Genomic DNA, 24582 nt, shown 5'->3' on the forward strand with positions numbered 1-24582 from the left:
GCTTTCTAAAGAATCCAAGGGAGTTTCATATTGGGGCTGAGGACCAAAAGTTCCCCATCACTGGAGTACACCATTGAAACCAACAGGACTTCAATTAATTATGACTAACTTCTTTCCTCACGGATTTCACATGCTCTAAGCATGACTAAGTCTGGATCCAGCCCTCTGCCCGATATTCATTTTGAGAATTCTTTGGGCAATCAGCCTCTTTTATTGCAGTTGCAAAGTAGCAGATATTATAACGCTACTACCATCATGCTAAAGTGAACTGATTTTTTTTTAACAGCTTTGCCTCTTTCAAACCTTTACGAAACACTTGGAATTGTTGGGGCCACAACCACTCAGCTCTATTCTGCCAGCTCTAACCTGAGTGCTGAAATCACAGGCCCTGGGAGCTACACCATCTTTGCCCCAACCAACGAGGCCTGGGCATCCTTGCCTGCTGTAAGAATAAGTATAGCTTCATTTCCCTAAACTTCGGGTGACCGTATGAAAAGGAGGCCGGGGCTCCTGTATCTTTAACAGTTGTATTGAAAAGGAAATTTCAGCAGGTGTCATTTGTATATATGGAGCACCTAGTGAAATTCCCTCTTCATCACAACAGTTAAAGCTGCAGGTGCCCTGCCCTCTTTTAAATCTGGTCACTCTAGGATAGCTCCTGCAGCTTTAACTGTTGTGATGAAGAGGGAATTTCACCAGGTTCTCCGGAGTGCTGGTTGTTATACCATAATAAACTTATTCATTCATTCATTCATTCATTCATTCACTAGGTTCTCCATATATACAAATGACACCTGCTGAAATTCCCTTTTCTATGCAACTGTTAAAGATACAGGAGCCCCGGCCTCCTTTTCATATGGTCACCCTACTAAACTTGAATGGGTTGAAGAGATAAAGGACTTGTCTATACCTTGCCTTATCCTGGGGATTGCCCCAGGATCATCCCTGTGCGTCCACATGACGCACAGGGGATCCTTGCGGCAGGGAGGGAAGATCCCTCCATTTCCCTGGGATAACCGGCACGGCTTTTAGCCCGATTTTTCCCATGGTCTCGGGATTGTCCCAGCTCCTTGCAAGTAAACACAAGGACCTGGGAACCAGGCACAGGGTACAGGGCCCATTGGGGGTGGGGTGGGGAAAAAGGGATTGGATGTTTGTTTGTTTACTTTTTACTTTTTGCTGGAACGCAAGTGCGCTCCAGCTCTTCATGTTTGCAAAAATAAATAAATAAATAAATAAATAAATAAATGGCCGACATGACGGGTGCAATGCCCGGGACTTCATGTGGCCCATGTGGACTGAGGGGAGGATCTCACCATTAGCATATCGCGAGATCCTCCCCCTCCCCTGGTTTAGACATGCCCAAAGAGAAACAGAAATCATTTGTCCACACAGTCGGAAATGCACACTAAGCAGCACTTGAATGGAGCCATCATAAAGACAATAAGAGTAGCCAAATGCAATGATCCCTAATTTCGGTTGACTTCTTGCTATGTCAAGATGTTCCATGGAACACCATGACTGGAGTGATCACTTGCTTAACTGACAATCCTAGATACTTCAGTTCCCATTCTGCACTTTATCCCATACAACCTTCCTTATTTTTTATTTCCAGTTCTTGCTTCTTTATGTGTGTCCTATAACCATTCATATGAAGAACAATTAAAGAAAAGCTTTACCTTGAGCAAAGAAGTGATTTTTCTTAAAGTAGAAAATGCAAAATGGCTTCTAAATAAAATTCCTTGAGAATTTAGGTGCCCTTATAAATTTGCTTTCTTTATTCATTGTGGAGTTATTATTATTATTATTATTATTATTATTATTATTATTATTATTATTATTTATTTATATAGCACCATCAATGTACATGGTGCTGTACAGATTACACAGTAAATAGCAAGACCCTGCCGCATAAACTCTTATAATTGTGCTCAAATTCCTTAGTGGATGGGTATAGAGAGCACAGACATTTTCATTGTTGTAAGAGCTTGCAGCTGCTGTTGTAATCTTTCATTATAATCTTAATAGGAATATCGATAAGAAAAATTAAGATTGGATGCCTTGCCATAATCAAAGGCATTTAAAATGCATGGAGTCTGAAAAAGGACTGAGATTATGCTGCAGCTGTGATTATAATATTATGCAGCAGTAGAAATTTGGTTAGAACTGTTCTTTATAATTGGACCCTGATAAAAATGAAGAGGTTGCAAAATGGTTTAATAGTTGAAAATAAGATTTAGGGTCAAGAAGATATTATAATAATTTTATTCGCACTCTACTGAGCAGGATCTGTGCATCCTGTGTACCAATTGCTTCTTCCATAAACATGATTGTTTATGGAAACTTTCATCTATGGCAGAGGGGCACACCCTGCACACCCTGCAGCTCATGGGTCATTTGTGGTCCTCATCTGTGGGTTTTGCAGCCCAAATTCACAATAATAATAATAATAATAATAATAATAATAATAATAATAATAATAATAATAATAATAATTTCTTACCCACCTCGCCAATTAGATCGAGGCAGGGAACAACAGCAAGCATAAAATACATAAATACATAAAATACTGATTAAAAACATAGTATACACTGTTAAAAAACATTCTAAAAACATCCTAAAAGCATACTAAAAGCATCCTAAAATTCCCTCACTTTCCCCTGCATTTAAACTTTGAGTACCTTGCTGTGCATCTAAAGTTTAAATACCTTTACATTTAAAAATTAGCTGCAGTTTGCATGCCTGCAAACTTTTGTGCTGGGGCTTACTTCTTAGTAGACATGCATAGAACTGAGCTATGCTTTGCTTGGTGGAAAATGGTCAAATCAGCAAGAATAATGTGTGTGTGTGTGTGTGTGTGTGTGTATGCTCCAGATACAGCTGTCAGGGCCAAAAGGTTGTGCATCCCTGATCTAGGGGCTGTGCATAAGAAGCCCCAGTCAAAGAATCTAATAACACAGCAACCATTTATTGCTTCACTGGCGAAGTCCTCAGTCCCACTGCAGAGGGGCTGGTCAAGCTAGGGACTAATTTCCCTCCTCCTCCCAGATAGAAATAGTCACATACAATTTCATTTCCCTATTTGGAAAATTAAGCTTAATGGAACTGATTTCTTTTTCTTAGGAAATGTTGGATTCTTTGGTGAGTAATGTTAATATTGAGCTGCTAAATGCTCTTCGCTACCACATGGTGAATAAGCGAGTCCTAACTGATGATCTGAAACATGGAACATCTTTCCCTTCAATGTACCAAGATATTCATATCCAGATCCACCATTACCCAAATGGAGTGAGTATTTGGTAAATCTGCAAATATAACTGAAGACAGATTTGTTTTTGTTTTTGGAAGAGTACCAATCTTATATTGGATGAAATTATCATTATTATTTTGTTCCTCTTTTAGATGTGTTTGTTAATATAATCAATCATTTCACCGGATATGTTGATATTGGCTGGCTTTTCCAAAAAAGCGGTGGATGATGTAAACAAGAGACTTAGAACTGGATAGTATACATTAGCATTACACAACATGTGATTCTTCAGTTATTTTGGCCTACAGTTCCCCAAATCCCTCACCGTTAGCCTTCCAGCCTCCTCAACTCTGACCCTAACCTGAGCCTTAACTGTAATCCTAATGTTCCACTGAAATATAACTCCAGTCACTATTGCTATGCACTTCATCAGCCGTGGTACCTCTCCAGGAAGCTGGAAGGCCATAAGTTGCCCACTCCATAAGTTGCCCAGATCTACATCAAGCAGGATATAACACTTTGAAAGCAGTTTGAAAACAGTATATGGAATGTGTCCTGGGCCCAACAGTTGTGAGTGCACTTCAATGCCATTATAAAGCAGTAGTGTGGATCCTGCCCTGGTCTACATTATGGCCATCCATGGAGTTCCTGCCACAGAGAAGTTGTTTCAAGTGCCTTCACGTGGTAGTTGTAATTTGTAGATAGCACCATAACTATGGCAAGTTATGGCAGATGCTCATCTCGGCTTGCATTCAAAGATCTGCAAGCAGAAGTGGGCTCATGGAAGGTCCCTTTCCTGTTACTTTCTCCCTTGAAGCCACCTGTGGAGGCCCTCCTGAGCAGTATGAGATAGGGCATGGGGGAATTTTGCCAAAATTGAGTGGAGCAGAGCTCTGCGTACCTCCACCTATTTGGGGTGCTTTCCCCTTCCTAATGCAGCCTTGAACTTTGGTGAGTTGAACATCCAAACTTAATAACATAGCCGTTATTCTACATTGGACTGTATGAAACTGATATATGTTGGCCTAGCTCTTCTGTTTGCACTTTCTTAATAGACCAATGTCCTTTTTCTTCTTAGCATTCACTTGTTTCTTCCACTATGTTTGATATATAAGGAAGGCTTAAGACAAAGTGTACAATCCAGTAACAACAACAACAGTAACAACTACAACAACAGTAACAACTACAACAACAATTAATAACAGTTCTAAACAAAACATTAGGCACATGGAAGAGCTTATGCCTGTGAATGGGGGCTTTTTTAATTCTTTTCGCCTAACCGCTCTGCATGGAGCATTTGGAATGCCCCCCCTGGGTTTCATTGGGGGCTTGTTAAACTGTGTTTGGAATTCCTTTCATGATGGGAAGACTCAAGCGTCCCACTGCCTGTGCATAGCTGCCTCCACATCTGTGATCACAGAACCTTTACGTTATTATGTATAATTTAAAACGCAGCTGCACAATTACACCTGAATATGTATAGATGCCTTTACTGTAGATGCATATGGGCAGATGTAGTAGAGATGGTATGAAGGAACAGCAGGGGATGATACAGGCCTGCAGTCTTCATAGTTGAGTCAGTGGACATGGATTCTGGACCTGGGTGCTTGTGTCTGAGTACAAACATTGGTGTGAATATCAGTGATACTCATTCTTAAAATGAATCTTACTTACATAGGGTGCAATCCTATGCATGTTTAGACAGAAACCCAGCATTTCCCAGCCAGCCATGCAGGGAGTAGTAGGCTTTTTCACTGTCTAAACTGGGGATGGGTGAACTCACCTGCTGCTGCCATCCACCCCTGCTTGCCAGGCTGCATGAGCCTCTTCTGATTCTCAGCTTGGCCCAGGGAGCGCTCGGCAGCCACCTGCCTTTGCGCTGAAATTGCGCCCCATTTATGCAAAGGTAAAGGTATGAATGCTCCGTTTGCACCTTTACCCTTGTGTAAACGGGGCCTTTACGGCCACCATTGGTGCAGCAGTGGGAAATGCGCAGTTTACAGAGGCTCTGGAAATTGCGCAATTCCCCCGTTGCGTCAGTGGCAGCTGCCATTGACATGGGGATGGGAAGTGCGCAATTTTGGTGCAAAGGTGGGCAGCTGCCGAACGCTCTAGGGGCCTTGCAAGTGCTCGAATGGGGTCCACACTCAGCCAGGAGCACCCAACTGGGTCCGGGGGGGAGCAGATGCGTTGAGGTCCATTGGATTCCTGGACACAATCGGGCACTCGCAACATCCCTAGTCTAAACATGCATAGGATTGTGACCTTATTTATTTATTTATTTATTTATTAAGATTAGTGATTTGCCTTTCAAACCAGTAGCTCCGGCACATCCACACAAACAATCTTTAGAACTCGCCTTGTCTCTCAGAAGAACACAGGGGCATAAAGACACACATAATGAGCTATGTAATTCTTCCAACCAACTCATGGTCTATTATTACACGAACATGTTTAGTGCCAATAATACATTAGCTTATGGTTTTGACTTTGCTGGTCCCTGTCTTCTCCAGATTGTGACAGTGAACTGTGCGAGGTTGTTGAAGGCTGACCATCATGCCACCAATGGAGTGGTCCATCTGATAGACAAAGTCATTTCTACAACAACAAACAATATCCTGCAAATTGTTGAGATTGAAGAAAGTCTTGAAACCCTTCGGGTAAGGCCATCTCAAATGGTTCTAACGTATCTTCTGATGCCAATTTAAAGTGGGATCAGTTTCTTGGAAATAGGTTAGATCCAGATTTGTCATACTTAGAGTTGACCCATTGAAATCAAGGGGATGAGTTAGTAATGACTAACTCAAGTCCCATTGATTTCATTTTGGTCTGGATCCAACCTAATCTATTTAACGTAGCCTCATCAGATTCATTCTTCTAACATGTTTAATTACATTTCTTTTGCATTCCTTTAAAGGCTGCTGTGGCAGCTGCTGGTCTCAACAATCTTTTAGAAAATGAAGGCCAATTTACACTGTTAGCTCCAACCAATGAAGCCTTTGAGAAGATCCCACCAGAAACTCTAACCAGGATCCTGGGAGACCCAGAAGCTCTAAAAGGTAAACTGCTACAACATGTCCGTAGTACATGGATATCATGAGTTGGGCATTGGAGACTGTGGAAAGTGATGAGTTTGACTACACATTTTGCCAGAGGTCTCATACTGTGATGGATGGGGGTAAAATGTATTTCTGGGCTCTCATACTGCTTTGATCGTATACTGTTGCTGTCTATTCCTATTCACCTTGGCCAGTTGGTAAAGCAATCATAAGAGAACTGGAATATGTTGTGTAGAGATGTAACCAATAGTGCAGCCAGGTAGTTTTAAATCCTGGACTTAGTGATCTTATCTCCTCCCATTTAGACAGCCATGGGTTTGCATCAGTTGTGAAGCACACCAAGGCCTTGCTAGATGACCGGGTAGCCCGGTACGAGCCCTGGGCCGGCCCCTGTGCATCCAGATGATGCAGAGGGGATCCCGGGCATAGGCAGGGCTGAAACCTCCTTCGGCCCGGGCTAACCAGAACGTCTTTTGGCCCGGTATTACCCACGGCCTCAGGCTGAGCCTGAGACTGCGGGCGTCTAGCTCGTTCCGCCGCTTTTTCCGGCTACTGCGCTTACTTGTGAGTAGCCGGGACAAGCAGCAGAGCCCGGGGGAGGTGGGGGAGAGATCAGAGCCTGGGGGAGGTGGTGGGGGAAGATCGGAGGCAGCGGGGAAGGGGGCGGGCAGGCGGGCGGGCAATGGAGCTGGCAGGGATGGGGGGGAAACGAAGCCAGCGGGAGAGGGGGGGACTCATGGCCAGGGAGCGGGGAGTGGGTGGAAGGTTTTTTTTTAAAAAAAGGGCCTTATCTAAGCGCAGGAGCGTTCCTGCGTCCAGCCCCTTTAAAAAAAAAAAAATGGCGGACGCAACGGGGCTTTGCTTTCCCCCATTGCATCCATGTCTAGCAAGGTGCGACAGCCCATGCTACTTGTAGCACGGGCTTGCCGCTCCTCCTGCCCAGATTAGGCAGTAGGTCTAGCAAAGCCCCAACTATCATCCCATACTTTACAACTGTTTCAACAGGCCTGATACCACAAAATTGGTCACTAACACTGATTTGAGGGCCCTCTGAGCTGCAGGGCTCTGGACTTTGCCCCCATGGTCCAACCCTAGCTGCATCAGTGGCTGTAACATGCCATTCCGAAGATTAGTGACTCAAGGGCTATTGCGTCTTTGGCTTTGTTGTTCATCCGGCCCTTCGATACATCTTCACGTATGCTATTGGCAAAACTGAGGCTGCCCTTGTTAACAGTGGCCCACACTCTTAAGTTCCACCAGTTTTTCAGGTGCTTGTATTTCTCCTCCTGGAATAAAACATGATTAGTTTTGCCTGGATTGTGCCAAATGTTTGGTCTCCTTTTGTGAGAAAATACAGACGTTGGTTATAACCTATAAATATTGTTTTGAGACCAGTGTAATTGATGTACTACTGTATGATCTTGTTCATTCTTGAAGAACTTCCTTGGAGGCCCTTCTCCCAAGAGAGCCAGCTTTCAGAGGTTAGGAGAAATAAAATTAGATATAGGTTGTTGTTGTTTCTAATAATACTCCTCTAGCTGTGGAAAACTCACCCCAGGAACACTCTGTTAGCATCTGCTTTGTTAGTTTTCAGATGCTAAATGAAGATTTCTATTCTCCCAAACTTTTAATGACAGTGCATTTTGCTTCTGCTTTGGTTATTTTGCTGTTTTTATTTCTGTTTTATAGTAGTCTTTTGTACTGCTGATTTCAGAATTTTGTTTATCTTGAAAGGCTATATCAAAAAATGTTAAGTATTACTTTTTTAAAAAGCCAAACAAACAATATTTCTCCAAGCACACAGATTTTTGGGCCCCCCAATATTCTTCTTTTAAAAATTGGCTAGACCTTTTCCACTCACCTAGACAAATGGCAATGTCCTCGGGCTAACTGGGGAGGGGAGAGGCTACAGGTGGAAAATTTGGGCCATCTATTTTCACTTATCTCTGGAGCCCTCCGCTTGGTCCCCATCCTGACCATTTAGAGCTGGGAGGGGCAGCCACTGTACTGATGCACTTGGGCTCCTCTCTCTCTCTGACTTTTCTCCTTCAGGCCCTTTTAAGGACAGAAGACAGAGAGAAAGACTATGCATGGAAGGCACACCCCACTCTCCATGGTTGTGTGTTGTGTTGCCATGACACACTGTTATGGTGGTGGCTTTCCCCACTCTGCCTTTTGGCTTTAAGGCAGAAACGCAGAGAGAAAGCCAAGAAGAAAGCTGTGTCAGCATTGAGTCATTAGCCAGAAGGTAAACAGGGAGCCCAGATGCATGGAGAACTCGATGAGTAATCGCAGGCTGGTCAGCACTTTCCATGGGGAACTAGATGAGCAGTTGGTCAGCACTAGATGAACTAGTTGGTCAGCACTTTGAATGATGTTTGAGATGAGTATGGTAACAGTATGGTCACAGTAGCCTGTGCAGCTGGTTTGAAAAACAAACTACATTCATTTCCAAAGCAGAAACAATGCCTTTAAATGGGAAACAATACTCAATAATGGTAGGATCTGAACTAACATGAAACATAAAAGTGTGGGAAATCTTACCATTGTGAAAAATGTACTTTTGCAGAAGCAGAAATGTTTCCTCAGAGTTGAAATGTTTTTGGAAATAGTAAGGAAGACTCTGCATATATGTAAAAACTGACACTGGATTCCCTGGTTACTTTATGACATTACAAGTAGGGCTGTGCACAGCCCATCTGACTCACCTTGGAGGCCATTTTGGAGTTTCCGAAATGGCCCTGATTCGACTTGAGGTGCTTTGGGGGATGCACACCTTGCCTTGGGACTGAAGCCAAGGTGAGACTCACCCCCCCCTCGAAGCGGGTCGGCCTTGCACATCATTTCCCTTTTACGGCCGCCGTAGTTTTCAACCATAGAGATATACTAAAAGTAAAGAGCCCCTGCGATTACTTTAAATCATGCCCTGACTCTCAGGAAGAGGACACATTTGCAGGTAAGTCCCAGCGGTGGGTGGGAGACCACTGTGGTGGGAGGGTTCGGAAGGAAAGGGACTTCAGTGAGTCCACTGGACTCACCTGGACTCATGACCGGCCTTGCACTGGCTTTCCCAGGTGGTTGGGTATGGGGGAGCAGCCCTGCACCACCTTGAATCAAACTGAGGTGCCCCCGAGGCTTCAAAGCCAATCTGCTTTGGCCTCAGGGTGCTTTGGGCCAACCCGGTGACACTTAATTCGGGATGCCTCACCTTGGATTTGGGAATTCAGGCCAAGGCGGTGCACAGCCCTAATTACAAGGACACCAAGGTCTACTGAGTGATAGTAGTAACTCCTTCCCTTCTCTCCAGCCGTTTGCAATTTATGTGCCTATGTACTCAGGCAGGCTGTTCCTCTGTGCTGATGTGCCCCTCTGTTAAAACACTGAGATCCTTTAGCTGGATAATTTAGCAAGTTTCGTGGGGGAACCAGGTTAAGTATGACACCTAGTTGTTGTTGTTTTGTGGGGTGGGCAGTCATTGCCTATAGTACGCTGGAAGTAATGTTCAAGCCCCTTTTTCAGGTCAGCTACTTACTATATTTTGTTCCCTTGTAGATCTGTTAAGCAACCATATCTTGAAAACTGCTATGTGTGCTGAAGCCATCATTGCTGGCTTATCCATGGAAACGTTGGAGGGTAACATGTTGGAACTCGGCTGTAATGGTGATGAACTGACCCTCAACGGAAAGCCAATTATTGCTAACAGGGATGTCATTGCGACCAATGGTGTGATACACTTTGTCAACGAACTACTCATCCCAGATTCTGGTAAAAAGTTTGGGGCCTTCCCCCTCCTCATTTATTACTTTTCCCTTCAAACTGAGACGTGCTACGTGCACTTGCCAATGTAAACAATGCAGCTTAATCATCATGAATTGCACTCCTTTCTTCAAACATATGGAGAACAGCCTATGACTCTAGTCTTTTTCTGACATGAATGAAGGGGAATGGGGTAACACACATTTGATCCATGCCCTATGTCTCTGTCCCTATGGAGGGAGCATCAGACCTTTCCATGTTCAGCACAAAGGGCTGAAGGGGGCTTAAAACTGGGTTCAGGTAAACATGCTTAGAAGCCTCCACATGATTCGGAACCCTACATTCAGCTGAAAACTCAATGAGGAAAGCCCTGAGGCGCTGAGGGCACGTTGCGGGTGGGGCATTTACTTGGAAAGCTTGAAGAGGGAACTAGTTTGTCCCAGCAAACCAGACAGAGTTCCACCAGCCAGTTCATACACTTCTTCTTTTCTTGTCCCAGGTTTTCTAAGTCCCCCCCCCCAAAAAAAGCGGGAATTTGCCTTTGCAACAAAATGACCTGGTTCAACTTCAAGACCTGACCTTGACTCAATTCCCACCTGACCTTGCCTGACCTTGACTCAATTCCTGCTCCTTTTTAAATGATCCCCAGTCATGACTCAATGGCCACTCTAAATATTAGATTCACGTGCATTTGGTGGAGAGGAGAATTAACCATTTTTCTGCCCATGTTTTTTTCTGCTCCTTCTCCGTCCCGCCCCACCCTCCGGTCCAATTGCCTTTCTTCTCACAAAGTTCTAGTTGCATGGATACCTTCACAAATATGCAACTGGAACCTGAGGCAAAGAAAGCAGTTGGTTGACTGAGGCTATTTAAGGGGGAAACAATGAGCAGGCAAAGTATTATGTGTGCTCTCTGATTGTTTCTCTGTGCAAAAACGCCCTGCCCCAAATCTGCTTTGATTTATAAAAGACGTCTATTGAGGTTTCTTACATACAGTCATGAATTGTCTGCAGTTAGCCCTTTCAGCACCTGATTTTTGACAGCCTACATAAACTAGAACGCAATTTGCTAATAGCTACTATAGGGATGTTGAAGAAATCCATAGGGATGAAAAGTTTTCCTAGGTTTGGCCCCCTGGACTTTGTTCCAGTTCCCAATACGGCTCCTGACTTGGTCTGCAGTGAGCCGGGGCAATTTGAGGATTTGCCAGGCATTTTGCACCCGTGTGTGTGTGTGTGTGTGTGTGTGTGTGAAGATTCTGCAATTTATGCAAATTTCTGAGTTATTTGTGCAAATTGCAGAACCCCCCACCCCCACCCCAGCGCAAAAAAGTTCACAGAGTTCAGGGAAAAGCCTGCAGCTCTGCTCACAGATGCAAATCAAGTCATACATGTCATGGAACTCTGTTGTGATTTCTTAGCAACAAACATCTCTATGCTACTGCAGGATTCACATGGTAGTTTAGGAAGAGTCATTTGTTAAAAAAAAAGAAAGTTCATCCAAGCATTTGTGGGGTTTTTTTTGCCCTAAGTAAATGTATTATAAATAAATTGTGGTGATCTCTGTTCATTTTTTCATATTATTATTATTATTATTATTATTATTATTATTATTATTATTATTATTTTTATTTATTTATATAGCACCATCAGTGTACATGGTGCTGTACAGAGTATATGCTGCCTTCACCCTCAAGTTCAGTAGAAAGCTGCTTGCCCATTGCTCTGCACTTCCTACTTCTGAGGGGTGGTTGGTGTTGGCAAAAAGCATGAAAGAGTTGTGGGTTTAAAATCTAATCAGCAATGTGTACGGCATTGAAAATGCACATTTTTAGCTCATCTTTTCATTTCAGAACTAAGAGCCCTGATCGTTAATCAGCTAATCCTTCAATCATGAACAATAATTGTGAGATCAATCTTGTCGTTCTTTCTTTTTAAATTGAAGCTAAAACTTTGTTGGAGTTGGGTATGGAATCTGAAGTTTCAAAGTCTATTGACCTTTTTAGACAAGCTGGTCTCCAGTCTCATCTCACTGGAAATGAACGATTGACGCTCCTGGTCCCTATCAACTCTTTCTATGAAGGTAAGTGCTGGAACTCATAGACAACACAATCTGCTTAGAATTAGAGCTGCAAGCTTCAGTCAACTCTGGCCGCAATTCATTCTCCTCTATGCATGATCAGTGGGCATCTGTGAGGTAGAAGGCGGAGAGCAGGCGATCCCTTCCCCACATGTGGAACCGGGCCCATGGCCATGCCGAAAGCTTCAGATGATTGCTAGGATTCATTTTTAATGGGTAGGATTGCAAGTTAAGATCACATCTGTTTATTTTTTTGAGGTTATTTTGGTTCTGAAGCATGATTGTAATAGAGATTGAAAAATGAAAATGGGGAAGATAGCCTTGCCTTCTCACAATAAATGGTAGCTTTTCTTTATTCCCTTGCATCTTGAACTTCTTTTATTATCCTCACAAATATAGTCATATTCAGGTTTTAAAAATATGCAAAGATATTAACATTTCTTTCAATTGGTTAGCGAAAACAGGTGACTAAACCACTTAGAGATGTTTTATTACGAACAATAAATATTGTTGTTATTATTTAAATAATAACATAGCAATAATAAAGACATTTTACTGATTTGTTGACAGTCTTATAATTGATTAGTTGACAGTCTTATTTGTCTTTGCATTTTTATACCGCCCAATAGCTGAAGCTCTCTGGGTGGTTCACAAAAGTTAAAACCATCAGACACAAATTGAAGTATAAAACCAACAGTATAAAACAAATAATAGTATAAAAATACAGTAAAAATAATATCTAAAAGCACAACCTGGAGTAAAGCCGAGCGCCAATGGAGAGATTTATACAGATTTTAAAAAACAAGGTTAAAAGACTACGATGATAAACTGTTAAAATACTGGGGCAATTAGAAGGTCTTTACCTGGTAGCGAAAAGAGTGTAATGCAGGTGCCAGGCGGACCTCTCTAGGGAGCTCATTCCACAGCTGGGGTGCCACAGTGGAAAAGGCGCTCCTCCTGGTAGCCACCTGCCTCACTTGCTTTGGCAAGGGCTCATGGAGAAGGACCCCTGAGGATGAACTTAGGGTGTGGGCAGGCACATATGGGAGGAGGCGTTCCTTAACCTGGCCCCAAGCCGTTTAGGGCTTTGAATGTTAAAACCAGCACTTTGAATTAGGCCTAGACCTGGACTGGCAGCCAGTGAAGCTGGAAAAGGACTGGTGTGATGTGGTCTTGTTGGCCTGTTAACAGTCTGGCTGCCCTGTTTTGTACCAGTTGAAGTTTCTGGACTTTTTTCAAAGGCAGCCCCACATATAACGCATTATAGTAATCCAGACGAGAAGTTATCAGAGCATGGATAACTGTAGCTAGATAAGGGCGCAGTTATAAGGGCGCAGTTGGTATATCAGCCTGAGCTGAAAAAAGGTGCTCCTTGCCACTGAGTCCACCTGTGCCTCAAGTGACAGTTCTGGATCCAGGAACACCCCCAAACTATGAACCCAATCTTTTCGGGGGAGTGCAACCCCCTCCAGAACAGGGTAAACATCACCTAGCCGGACAGATGAACCACCCACTAACAGTTCCTCCATCTTTTCTGGATTGAATCTCAGTTTGTTGGTCCTCATCCAATCCATTACCATGGCCAGGCACTGATTCAGAACAGCCACTGCCTAATTTGGGTTTGATGAAAAGGAGAGGTAGAGCTGGGTGTCTCCCACATATTGATGACACCTCAATCCACATCTCCAGATAACCTCTCTCAGCGGTTTCATGTAGGTGTTGAACAGCATAGGGGATAAAAGAGAGCCCTGTGGAACCCCATGGCCTAAATGCCATGGCACAGAGCAATAATCCCTAAGCACCACCTTCTGGAATCAGCCATCCAAGTAGGAGCAGAACCACTGCAATGCAGTGCCTCCAATTCACAGCCCAGAGGGATACTATGGTCGATGGTATCGAAAGCCACTGAGAGGTCCAAGAGAACCAACAGGGTTGCACTCCACCTGTCCCTCTCCCGGCAAAGGTCATCCCACAGGGCAACCAGGGCAGTTTTCATTCCAAAACCAGGCCTGCAGCTTTAATGCATGCAAGATAGATGTGCTTTCACTTATATCCATCATATTAGTCTAGATTACAATTAGGGATGTAATGGATTTTGTTAAATCAATTCTGTCTGTGTTACACAGAACATCAGATTTCCTTCTGGCATCTGCTCATCAGAATTTTTAAACCAGAATTTCATTCTACTCGTGCTAATTTGTATTAGGGCTAATGTGCATTAACTAGTCCAGGACTAGTAGAAATTACATATACTAATGTATGTTGCTTTGATCTTAAAGGCAACCTAGAAATAAATAAATAAATCACAATCAATTCTCTGAGAGCTGGTCCTTTATATAGCCAAAACAACACCATCCACACCCAAGAGGGAGGTATCAGCAAGCCTGGGGAAAACTCCAGATTGGTGGAACTACAAAAAATCCTTATGGACCTCCCACCCACCCCAAAACAGCCCAATGAGGACACAGCATGTTCACTGGATACCAAATGCTGACAGACTGTTGGTTGGGTGTAGGGGAGAGGGTATGAAATGAAGTATGTGGCATCCTAAATGTCCTTCAAAATGTGACACGTTGTTACAGGTCCCACTTGTAGAACTATATCATCATTTGCCAGGACTTCATGATAAAGCTAATTGGAGTGGAAACACTTTCTGCATTTTTTGCAGATTAACCAAGGGCACAATCCTATGCATGTTTATATAGAGAAAAAAGTCCTACAAATCCCAGCAGTGCTCAGACAGCTATACTAGGAATGCTGGGAGTTGTAGGACTTTTTCTCTCTCTACACATGCATAGGATTGTGCCCTTAGTCTCTGGCAGGCAAGGAAGGTGTGAATGGGAGTGCATTCTCTTGGAAATGTAAACACTATTATTAGTAGTATTAGTATTAATTTTACTTCTGTGAAATATCCACTGAGGATGACATCACTGTGAATCATAATTCTCCATCAACAAAAGTTCTGTGTTCCTATATAGCCTTTCCCCATATGGACACTGATTTTGCTCCTGCAAATACAGCCTGGATTATTTTTAAGGCAAGCAATTGAGAGTTCTGCATTTGAAGCTTATATTTAAGCAATGAGATTCCATAGAAAGCAGATTCAACTGTAAACCTTCTTTTTACTTTGTTCTACAGATCACACTCCTTCAGCAGATAGGAACTTGCTCCGGGATCATATTATTAAGGAACAGCTTTCCTCTAAGTACCTTTATCATGGACAGAAGCTAGAAACGCTGAGTGGGAAACAACTGAGAGTCTTTGTGTATCGCAACGTATGTTTCCATTTAATTATCACTCCCAGTTTTACTCTTAAGATTAGGCTGTCTAATATTTATCCACACTAAACTGCACAGAAATAACCTCATGGAGTAAAATCCAATGTAAGTCCCACTTAGAATAGCTCCACTGAAATGAATGGGAATTAAATTGACTAACTTAAGTCCCATTCATTTCAATGGATCTACTCTAAGTAGGACTTATGTTGGATTTTACCCATGGAAGTTTGTGCTGCCTCTGTATCATGTGTGAATCCCAGCCTTTACCCCAGACACTCCTGAGGTTTTTCCATATTTATGCTTGCAACACTCCTATAGGGCTGGTTAGGCCAAGATCTCCCAGGGACGTCATGATAGAGCAATACGACAATGGAATCAGTTACCTAGGGAGGTAGTGGGCACCACACTAGAAGCATTCAAGAGGCAGCTGGACAACTATCTGTCAGGGATGCTTTAGGGTGGATTCCTGCAATGAGCAGGGGGTTGGACTCGATGGCCTTATAGGCCCCTTCCAACTCTACTATTCTATGATTCTATGAAACAGGAAAGATTTGACATTCCCATTCCACATCTGCTGGCTCATTTCTGGTTCAGTGTAGCTGAATTCTTCTCTTCCTTCATTTGAAAGACTTATTGAAACAGCACCAAATTTGCTTCTGCAATAATGCAGCCCAGAGTGCTCTGCCCTCTGAGTGACTTGATGAACATGCAGTCAAGAATCTATTAGCCTAGTGTGACTGTTTGACAGATGTACTGCTCAAGTAGCCAGTTGGTGTACAAGCACATTTCAGAGACCCCCAAATGGTCCTAAACGGGCCTTAGGAAAAGAATGATTTCAAACTTGGCTGACGATTGTTATTATAAATTTATAATGCCACCATTCTTGCAGAATCTCTGCATCGAAAATGTCTGCATTGCTGCCCATGACAAGAGAGGAAGATTTGGAACCTTGTTCTCCGTAGATAAGATGCTGACTCCTCCTGTCGGAACGGTCATGGATGTGCTTAAAGCAGACGATCGCTTCAGGTAACGTTTTCACTTTTGACTATTAGTGTCAGAACAGTGGAGGGGGAGAAGTAGTTTTGCTTTAGTAAGGGCATTTTTGGTGGAGCGAATTATTTTCATGTATTTAAGTACATGTCTGTCTTTATAAACCACTCATCTGATTCTAAAAGAATGCAAGGGGAACATAGAAACCTGATTTATAGCAATTCAGAGCATTGGTCCATCTAGCTCAATATTAGCTATGCCAGGGATGGAAAATTAACACATCCAAGAAATTTGTTTTACTTGAATTTCAAAAGTAGTTTGCCATGCAATATTGCTATTTTGTTAGAGGAATAATCAAATGTTCTGCTGGCCACACTGTTAGTTATATGGTTCTCTGCTCTGACTGTCTCCGTATTATTAAGAAATACTGACTTAGGATGCAGTCTTATGCATGACTGGCTGGGAGCTTTAGGACTTTTTTCTATCTAAATATGCATAGGATTGCACCCTGAATCTAATTCATCTCTGATTCAGCCCAACCTACCTCACAGGGTTGTTGTTGTGAGGATAAAATGGAGAGGAGGAGGATTATGCACGCCGCCTTGGGTTCCTTGGAGGAAAAAAGGCGGGATATAAATGTAATAAATAAAATAAAATAAAATAAATGTTTTCCCTATTAATGAATATTGTGTGTGGTGGTGGGAGATTAGCCTGGCTTTTAATTAATTATCTTTAAAAAATTAAAATAAAAGATGTTTTTAAAAGATGGACATATTTTGACTAGGTATTTAAATAAAAGTTAGATGTACTAGAATGAAAGTCTCTATATATTTATCTTTTAGAATATATATTTTATTTTATATGATTAAAGTGAACCAACTAATTGATACCCAGGCTAAAAAATATTTCCCCAATATTCATGCAGTAAAATCAATGAAACACAGACCAATGCTGTCACTTAATTGGATCCTAACACCCCCTTATTTTCTTTAACGTGCATTTTTCTTTCTTCTTCCCAATACAAGTGTCAGGCAAGTAGGTCAATATTAATTCCATTTTACACACGGGGAGGTCATTTTTAGAGACAGCGATGACCAAAGATTGCTCATTGAGTGATTAGTTAAGCTGATGGGGACCTGTATTACCAGGATGCAAATTGGCCAGTCAAGCCACTGCAACAGGTCTGTCTAGACCAGCATCCTGTTTCCAACAGTGGCCACCCTTTCTTTGAATGGACCTACTCTAAGTAGGACTAATATTGGATACAACCCATAGTGTTCTCCTCCAGTGGAATAAATGGAGAAGCCCAGTTGCTTAGGAGCTCCAAGCGCACATTGGGACCACAGGGCATTTTAGACAGAAGTCAGTAGTGACATTTTGAAAAGCTCTTGGAAAACACTTGATACTTAACCAATGATTTTTTCCCCCAATTTCTGGATTTCTTACAGTACTCTAGTAGCTGCCATCCAGGCTGCGGGTCTGACAGAAACACTGAATAGGCCGAGGTCATTCACAGTGTTTGCACCTACAAATGAAGCTTTCCAGGCCATGCCACCAAGGGAGCTGAGAAGACTTATGAGTAAATGTCCATAGATCTTTTTGGTTGATGTTGAGATTGCTGAAATTGCATTCCTGGGCTAAGTATGCTTCCAGCAGGGAATTCCATTTCAGTCTCATAAAATACTCGGTTTCTGATTGGTCTGCGTGTCCATGGGGAGGTGACAGTAAGTCACAAAAATGGCACTCAGGTTTCAACGCATGTCATTAGGAAAAGAGTGCACGTGGAACTATTTTGTCATCACTGCCTTGACATTTGTTTATGAGATACACTCTTCAAGAACCACTATGGCTGTGTCTGCTATTATTAGTATTTTAATGAAGGTGCTAAAATGTTCCTTTCATGCCAAGCATGCAATAGCAAAGGACATATTTCTATTACTTGGAGATCTGTGAGCATGATCTAGAAGTATGATTTTTTTATTGCTGTGCTGCTGCTGCAACTACTACTACTACTGAATGGGTGATATGCAAATGGCACTTTCTTCAACAGAATGGTGTCTATTAATGGAATGGGCCCAATGCATATTTTATACCACTGTCCCTTCCTACTACTGAAAGGTGCTCTGTTCATCGTTTCCTGTTAGCGATAGCCAGGTTTCTTCACGTTCCGGGCTTCAGTCTCCTTACTCTTCTAACAGCAAGCGCTTCATGATGTGTCTTGCCTAGGTGGGAATGAACACCTTTCATCCAGGTGTTCATCCATGTGCCACAGTCTTTGGTCTTTTAAGGCACATGAGAACAATAGAAATTAGAAATGTAATAAATAAATATAAATAAACAACCCATGGCCCTTGACTGCTCTCTGTGTGGCCCACAGAATCCCAGGTTACCAAACCTACCAATTCTATTTTTCCTGACTGCCCAACTGATCACCCTTCAGCAGGAGGGCAGGGAACAGATCACTGATTTCCCACTGGAAATAGCAGTGGAGAAATAGCTATCTGGATTAGGATCGCTTGAGGATGATGGTGCCCCCTCCCAGCAGTCGGGATCGGAATTGTTGGGGCAGTGGAAGAGGCTTTAAACTTCCCCAGCCCAGTGATTACATCCCCTTGATTTCAGCCAAAATGTGGTTTGGGTGTGTGTGGGTAGGGAGTATGTTCATGTGCGCCCTGCCCCCCAACTCTTGGCACTGCCTGCAGCCCTTGGGGCCAAAAAAGTTGCCCAACCCTGCTTTAAGGAATATTACAGGCGCATTGGGGGAGTGATGAAAATGCAAAGAAAGAGGAGTGTTCATCAAGATGGGATGGACCAATAGTGGAATGTGGTTGGGTTGCCCCAAATCTTCCTGTACATAGATTAAGTGCAACGTTTAGTTCGTTGTGTTGGATTTATTTTTGGCATTTATCTGCTGCATTCTCATTTAATGGGGCACCCAAAGAGCTAACAAACATAATTATTAATAACCCCGAAACCTACTGGGTCATTATATGTTCCGCAACAGAGAGACCAGGAAAGGTGCTAAAGAGAGCACGGGTCTTGAATATGGGAAGGAACTGAGTTAGAAAAATGTAATATGCATGTCTCCTTCAGTTATCCAGAATTATTGCAGGAAAGAAGGAAATCACAGATGGTCATAAATAAATGGTGATGAAAGTAACTGAGCTAGTGGATCAGATGATCATAGGGACCAGCCACCCAACAAAGAGCTAGCTTGCAATCCCTATAAGGAAAGGGTATGTGGACGTGTTCAATCATCTTTCATGTAAATATTGAAACATTCTCTCTCCCGAGTGGAAAAACTGTTATGGCTTAGAAAGAATACGAGCTGTTCTACGGCAATATCTTTTCACTGTTAAAGCCCAACCGATTTGTGTCATCTTAATGCAGCATCTGCTTATGGGAGCCGGTTCGCCTTTTAAGTTCGTCGAGCGGCACTCTGCACATTTGTTCTATTGCTTAATGCACAAATATTTCATAAGTGATTTGTAGCTACTGTAAGCAGCTGTGGAGCTGAAACATGCCAGATGTGAACTGTCACAATGTTCTCAGGCTTTGTAAGCAAAATATTTAGCTTACTGTTCTGAAAGTAGTGAATCACAGTTGGTGAGAATATATAGCAAAGCACAGACTTGTAAAAGAGGAAAAAGGGGGAAAAGAAGAAGCTGTGATTTCTTGTTTGTTCAGTTTTATCTCTTGAAAGCGAATGCATCTTTGAGCATTTCACACATCATAAAAAATGGTGGCAGGCTGGCCCCTGTAAAGTTTTAAAATAACCATGGTACAAGATCATGATGGAAAGCCTGCTAGATTCTGGTAGAATTTGTTGCCAGTGTTTGACTAATCTTGCTACAGTTTTCTGATATATGAAAGTTGGCTTGTGTTTCTAGACTTGGGCCTCCAGGGGTCATATTGGATTGACTCCCTGATCCTAAACAACTTGGGTGGTAGCAATTACCACTGACATCATTGGGACTTACTTCCATACAATGACTATGATCCAAGTAACCATAAGTTCAACTAGATCCCACTGTCTGCTATGGAAGGAAAAGTTTTGCAAAGACCAGCTGGGCCATGGCCAACAATGAGAGAATCCCTGGCTGTACTCGTGGTAGTTGCAACTGGATTGGGGCCAATGGGTTTTTAACTTGACTTGCATGTGCGTGCCAAACCATCCAGTAGTCAAGATTATAGGATGGCAGTATATACATTGGGTTGGATCTGGATGAATGCTTAGCAGAGTTCTGCTTGCGCCAGAGGAAGGGGGCAGGGAGACGAGAGTCATGATTCCTCCTCCTCCCTGCAGTGTCCTGTGCATCCTAAACAGCTACAGGAGAGGCAAAGCAAGGACTACATTTGGATCACCTTTGCCAATATCAGATGTACATACTAGTGATTCAGTGCCAGTATATGCTGGCATCCTCTTTTGTTTGTGAAAGAAACAGCTGGAGAAGCAGGAGTGTGGTACTAGCTGTGGCAGTACAGCATAGCAGAAAAAAATATTGCAAGGAAATGGTGTAATGTCAAGCAAGCATTTTAACTAAAAATGGAGAACTGCGGGAATTCATCATTCCTGTTGAGAAAAAGAGATTCCTTTTATTTTTAAAAAAATCAGATCACTTGAATCACCTGTTTTTGCAGTGGAAGAGCTAAATCAGTGGTTCCCAAAGTGGGCAGTACCGCCCCCTTGGGGGCAGTAGGATTGCATAGGGGGACGTTAAGAGGCAAGGGGGCAGCAGGGGGACACTCAAGGTGGTCTTTTCCGAGAAGCACCTCTCCAGAAGGTCTTAAAACCCAGGGACATTTTTATGGGAGAAGGTAGTTTGGTCCCAAGCCATATTGGGGAAGAATCCACACATGTATGAATACTGTTTAAGAAGAGTCCCTTTAACGGTGAATTGAAATGTTTCAAAAGCACCAAAACGCTAATGAAGAGACATACCCTGGTGTGCCCTGCCATGCTGGCTGCAAAACACAGGTGTTCGCTCTCTTTTCCCTCCCTCGGCAAACCTGCGGCGGGTGCTTCCCATTTAAAGGGGCCATACGCAGGGGGCACTGGGCATGAGTTTGTGGAACCAAAGGGGCAGTTACCTGAAAAAGTTTGGGAACCACTAAGCTAAATCAAAGAAACCTGATGTGAAATTTGCTGTATCCTTCCTGTTGCTGTCCAAAATGTTGTGTAGTACGGTTTATTAGCTGAAAGGAATGTACTCATATACAGGAGATTCTGGACAGATCTCCCTTCTGTGGAATAGCTGCATGCCTTTAGCAGAGGGCAAAATCCTTTTTTGGTTTGATATTTTTCTTCCAATCTGTTTCACTCATGTGAGATCCTAGCACGATGTTTTATGTTCTTTCTTAAATATCATGAATTCTGGGAAATACGTTATATTGTTGGTTCTCCCTCCCCGCTGCTCTCTCCCAGATAATGCGAATGAACTTGCTGACCTTCTGAAGTACCACATTGGGGATGAAATTCTGGTTAGTGGCGCAGTTGGTGCTGTTGTAAGAATCAAGTCTCTACAGGGTGAAAAGCTGGAAATCAGCTCTGTAAGTTTTACTCCCTCTCCTCTCCATTTTGTTTAAAGAAACTCTATTGTTTTTCTTTCAAGCTCCATCACTCTATTCTAATGCCCTTTTAAGAACAGCTTCTAAACGTACATCCCTTCTACTAAAAAAGGTGCTGCAAGGTGCTAGTAGACCGAACATTGACATAAGGAGTCTAAAGAAGTGTTAAGGTTTAAAATAGATCTTCCCTAACACTAGAGTTTATTGTGTTAAGGAAGCTCTGTTTTCTGTCCCTGCTGGCTGTTTATCTACAAATACCTTTAGGGTGGAATTCTATGCCCTTTGAAGGAGCCCAATATATGCTCTGCTCTGTGGGCAGACATTTGGCAGAGCACGAGAAGTGATGGGGGCAATTTTCACCTCTCTGTCCTTGTTGGGTCTTCTTCTTCTTCTTCTTCTTCTTCTTCTTCTTCTTCTTCTTCTTCTTCTTCTTCTTCTTCTTCTTCTTCTTCTTCTTCTGATGTCACTGGGGACAGGACCAGGGACTGAGGAGGCCGCAGGATACTGCGCATCCCGGCCTCTCCTCACCCCATCTGCTGGAACACCCCCTTTTCACCTCTCCCTTTCGTGAACTTGGGAAGCAGCTGCCACAGTTCTTTCTACAGCACCTATTGAGGGCATGGGGAGGGGTTGGGGTGTCTATGGCCTTGGGAGGAGGAACCTGAAAACCCCTCTAGAATTCTTTCTCCTAGTGTATAATGTTTTTAACTGTGTATCTTTGACTCTTTTTACCTCAGAAAAACAACGTAATAAACATCAACAAGGAACCTGTTGCTGAGGCTGATATTATGGCCACTAATGGTGTGATTTATGCTGTAAATACTGTTTTACAACCACCAGGTAGGTCAAATTGGGTTGAAGCATGAAAGAGTTCTCATATTTTCCCTCAAGTTTGCTTCTTTTTCCTAAGTGGTTAAGAGCACATTATTATTGTGGAACACCAGTGAAATACGTATTTATAAGAGGAAGTTCATTTCCTGTGCAGAAGGAAACAAGCGGGTGATTCTCATCTTCCTGAGAAACGTTATAGCTTCAGTCTCGAAAAGTCTTTGTTCATTTCAGTAAGGCACACATGTAGTAATGAAGTGCTTTGAGTATACTGCCAAAGATGAAACTTAGAAAAACAATAGGTGCCGTATATCATGCCATTTCTGTAGCAGCATCCTGATTATTCAAATCCCTCCAGGCCCCATCCCTATGGAGTTTTAGACAGGCAGTAAAACCTGACTGTTTCACCAGAACTTTGTCAGAATTTAATACTATTCTAGCTTTTTTAAAAGGCAGCGTGGGTAACTCTAGATGTTTTGGCCTACAACTCCCATCAGTGCTAGACAGCATAGCCAATGGTGAGGGATGATGGGAATTGTCAGCCAAAACATTTGGAGGGCCACAACTTTTAAAGAATGTTTTGGTTCTGCTTTTACTACATTGTGGATTTATTATTATTATTATTATTATTATTATTATTATTATTATTATTTAAATTGTACATCTCTTTGAGGGCCCTGGTGGGTTGAAAAGAGCTTTATGAATTCTATAAATAAATAAAGAGCTTGAAAACTTTGGGAGAAAAAAAGAAAAGATGCCAGGGTTTGAACCTGAGAACTTCTGCATGCTGCTGGAATGGCTTTGGCCTGCAGCGGGATGGCGTTCTACCACTCAGTCATGGTTTCTCTCTGAGGGAGTTGCTGACATGTTTGTCCTGGATTCTGTATAGAATATAGAGCATGCAGAGAATCCACCAAAATCTCAGCTTGTATAACTAAAGGCCCTGCACGTGCACCAGAAGCACATGTTTACAGCAAAGACGATGACTCCAGCAAAAATCATTGGGTAATTACAGCACAGAGTTGGATGGCTCAGTTCATACATGCAGCAGCCATGTGGGCTCCACACACAGTTGGGATAGTAGGAGGCTCCAACCACATTCCACCTCCCCACAACCACGCCAGAGGTTTGCACTGTCATAGTTAAAATATACCAAAACTACAGGGAAAGCCACTCACAGGAACAGCTTACCACATGGAATTCTTCCCATGCACTATGACGTACACCCATAATCTTGCATCGGTTTTGATGAGGGAGGCGGCTGATAATAGGATAAATGGCTTGCCTCTAAAAATGCCATGGCCAACCAGTTCCAATTGTTACCCCTGTTATATCTTGCCTGGCATCCCTTCACCTGCCCACAACTGCCATCCCCTTTTTACCTACTCCATCTCTTAAGCTTGGACAGTGTTCTCCAACCTGGGGCTCTTCAGAAGTTGTGAACTCCAACTCCCATCAGCCCCAGGCAGCATGGCTAATGCTCAGGTATTCTGGGACTTGTAGTCCAAAACATTTGGAGGGCACAAGTTTGGAGAAGACTGAGCTAGAGAATCCAGCTGAGAACCTTTTATTGATTTAAAAAGGTATCCTTGATAATATGTAGTCGATTTTTTAAACGTTGAATAATTTTAATGAAGTATTCTTGAACCATCTTTGTCACTTGAGGCTCAGGTGGCCTCGGTGGCACAGAGTGCTTTCTACCAACTTCGGTTGGTGGCCCAGCTACGCCCCTATCTGGACAGGGATAACCTAGCTTCAGTTGTCCATACTTTGG

The 24582-nt window shown here is 42.8% G+C and overlaps 1 protein-coding gene across 1 annotated transcript in view; it reads left to right on the forward strand.

Moving 5' to 3' along the window:
- TGFBI (transforming growth factor beta induced) overlaps nt 1-24582 on the forward strand; it is a 57240-nt gene that overhangs the window by 25189 nt on the left and 7469 nt on the right. Inside the window, exons 4-14 of the mRNA XM_063120765.1 lie at nt 287-444; nt 3124-3288; nt 5764-5910; nt 6168-6309; nt 9862-10074; nt 12010-12147; nt 15283-15419; nt 16312-16448; nt 17861-17991; nt 21838-21962; nt 22718-22820. Of these exons, the coding sequence (XP_062976835.1) occupies nt 287-444; nt 3124-3288; nt 5764-5910; nt 6168-6309; nt 9862-10074; nt 12010-12147; nt 15283-15419; nt 16312-16448; nt 17861-17991; nt 21838-21962; nt 22718-22820 (1596 nt within the window). The remainder of the gene's footprint in view (nt 1-286; nt 445-3123; nt 3289-5763; nt 5911-6167; nt 6310-9861; nt 10075-12009; nt 12148-15282; nt 15420-16311; nt 16449-17860; nt 17992-21837; nt 21963-22717; nt 22821-24582) is intronic.

The sequence above is a fragment of the Elgaria multicarinata genome, chromosome 3 (genome assembly GCF_023053635.1).
Source record: "Elgaria multicarinata webbii isolate HBS135686 ecotype San Diego chromosome 3, rElgMul1.1.pri, whole genome shotgun sequence".
Classification (NCBI taxonomy): Eukaryota; Metazoa; Chordata; class Lepidosauria; order Squamata; family Anguidae; genus Elgaria; species Elgaria multicarinata.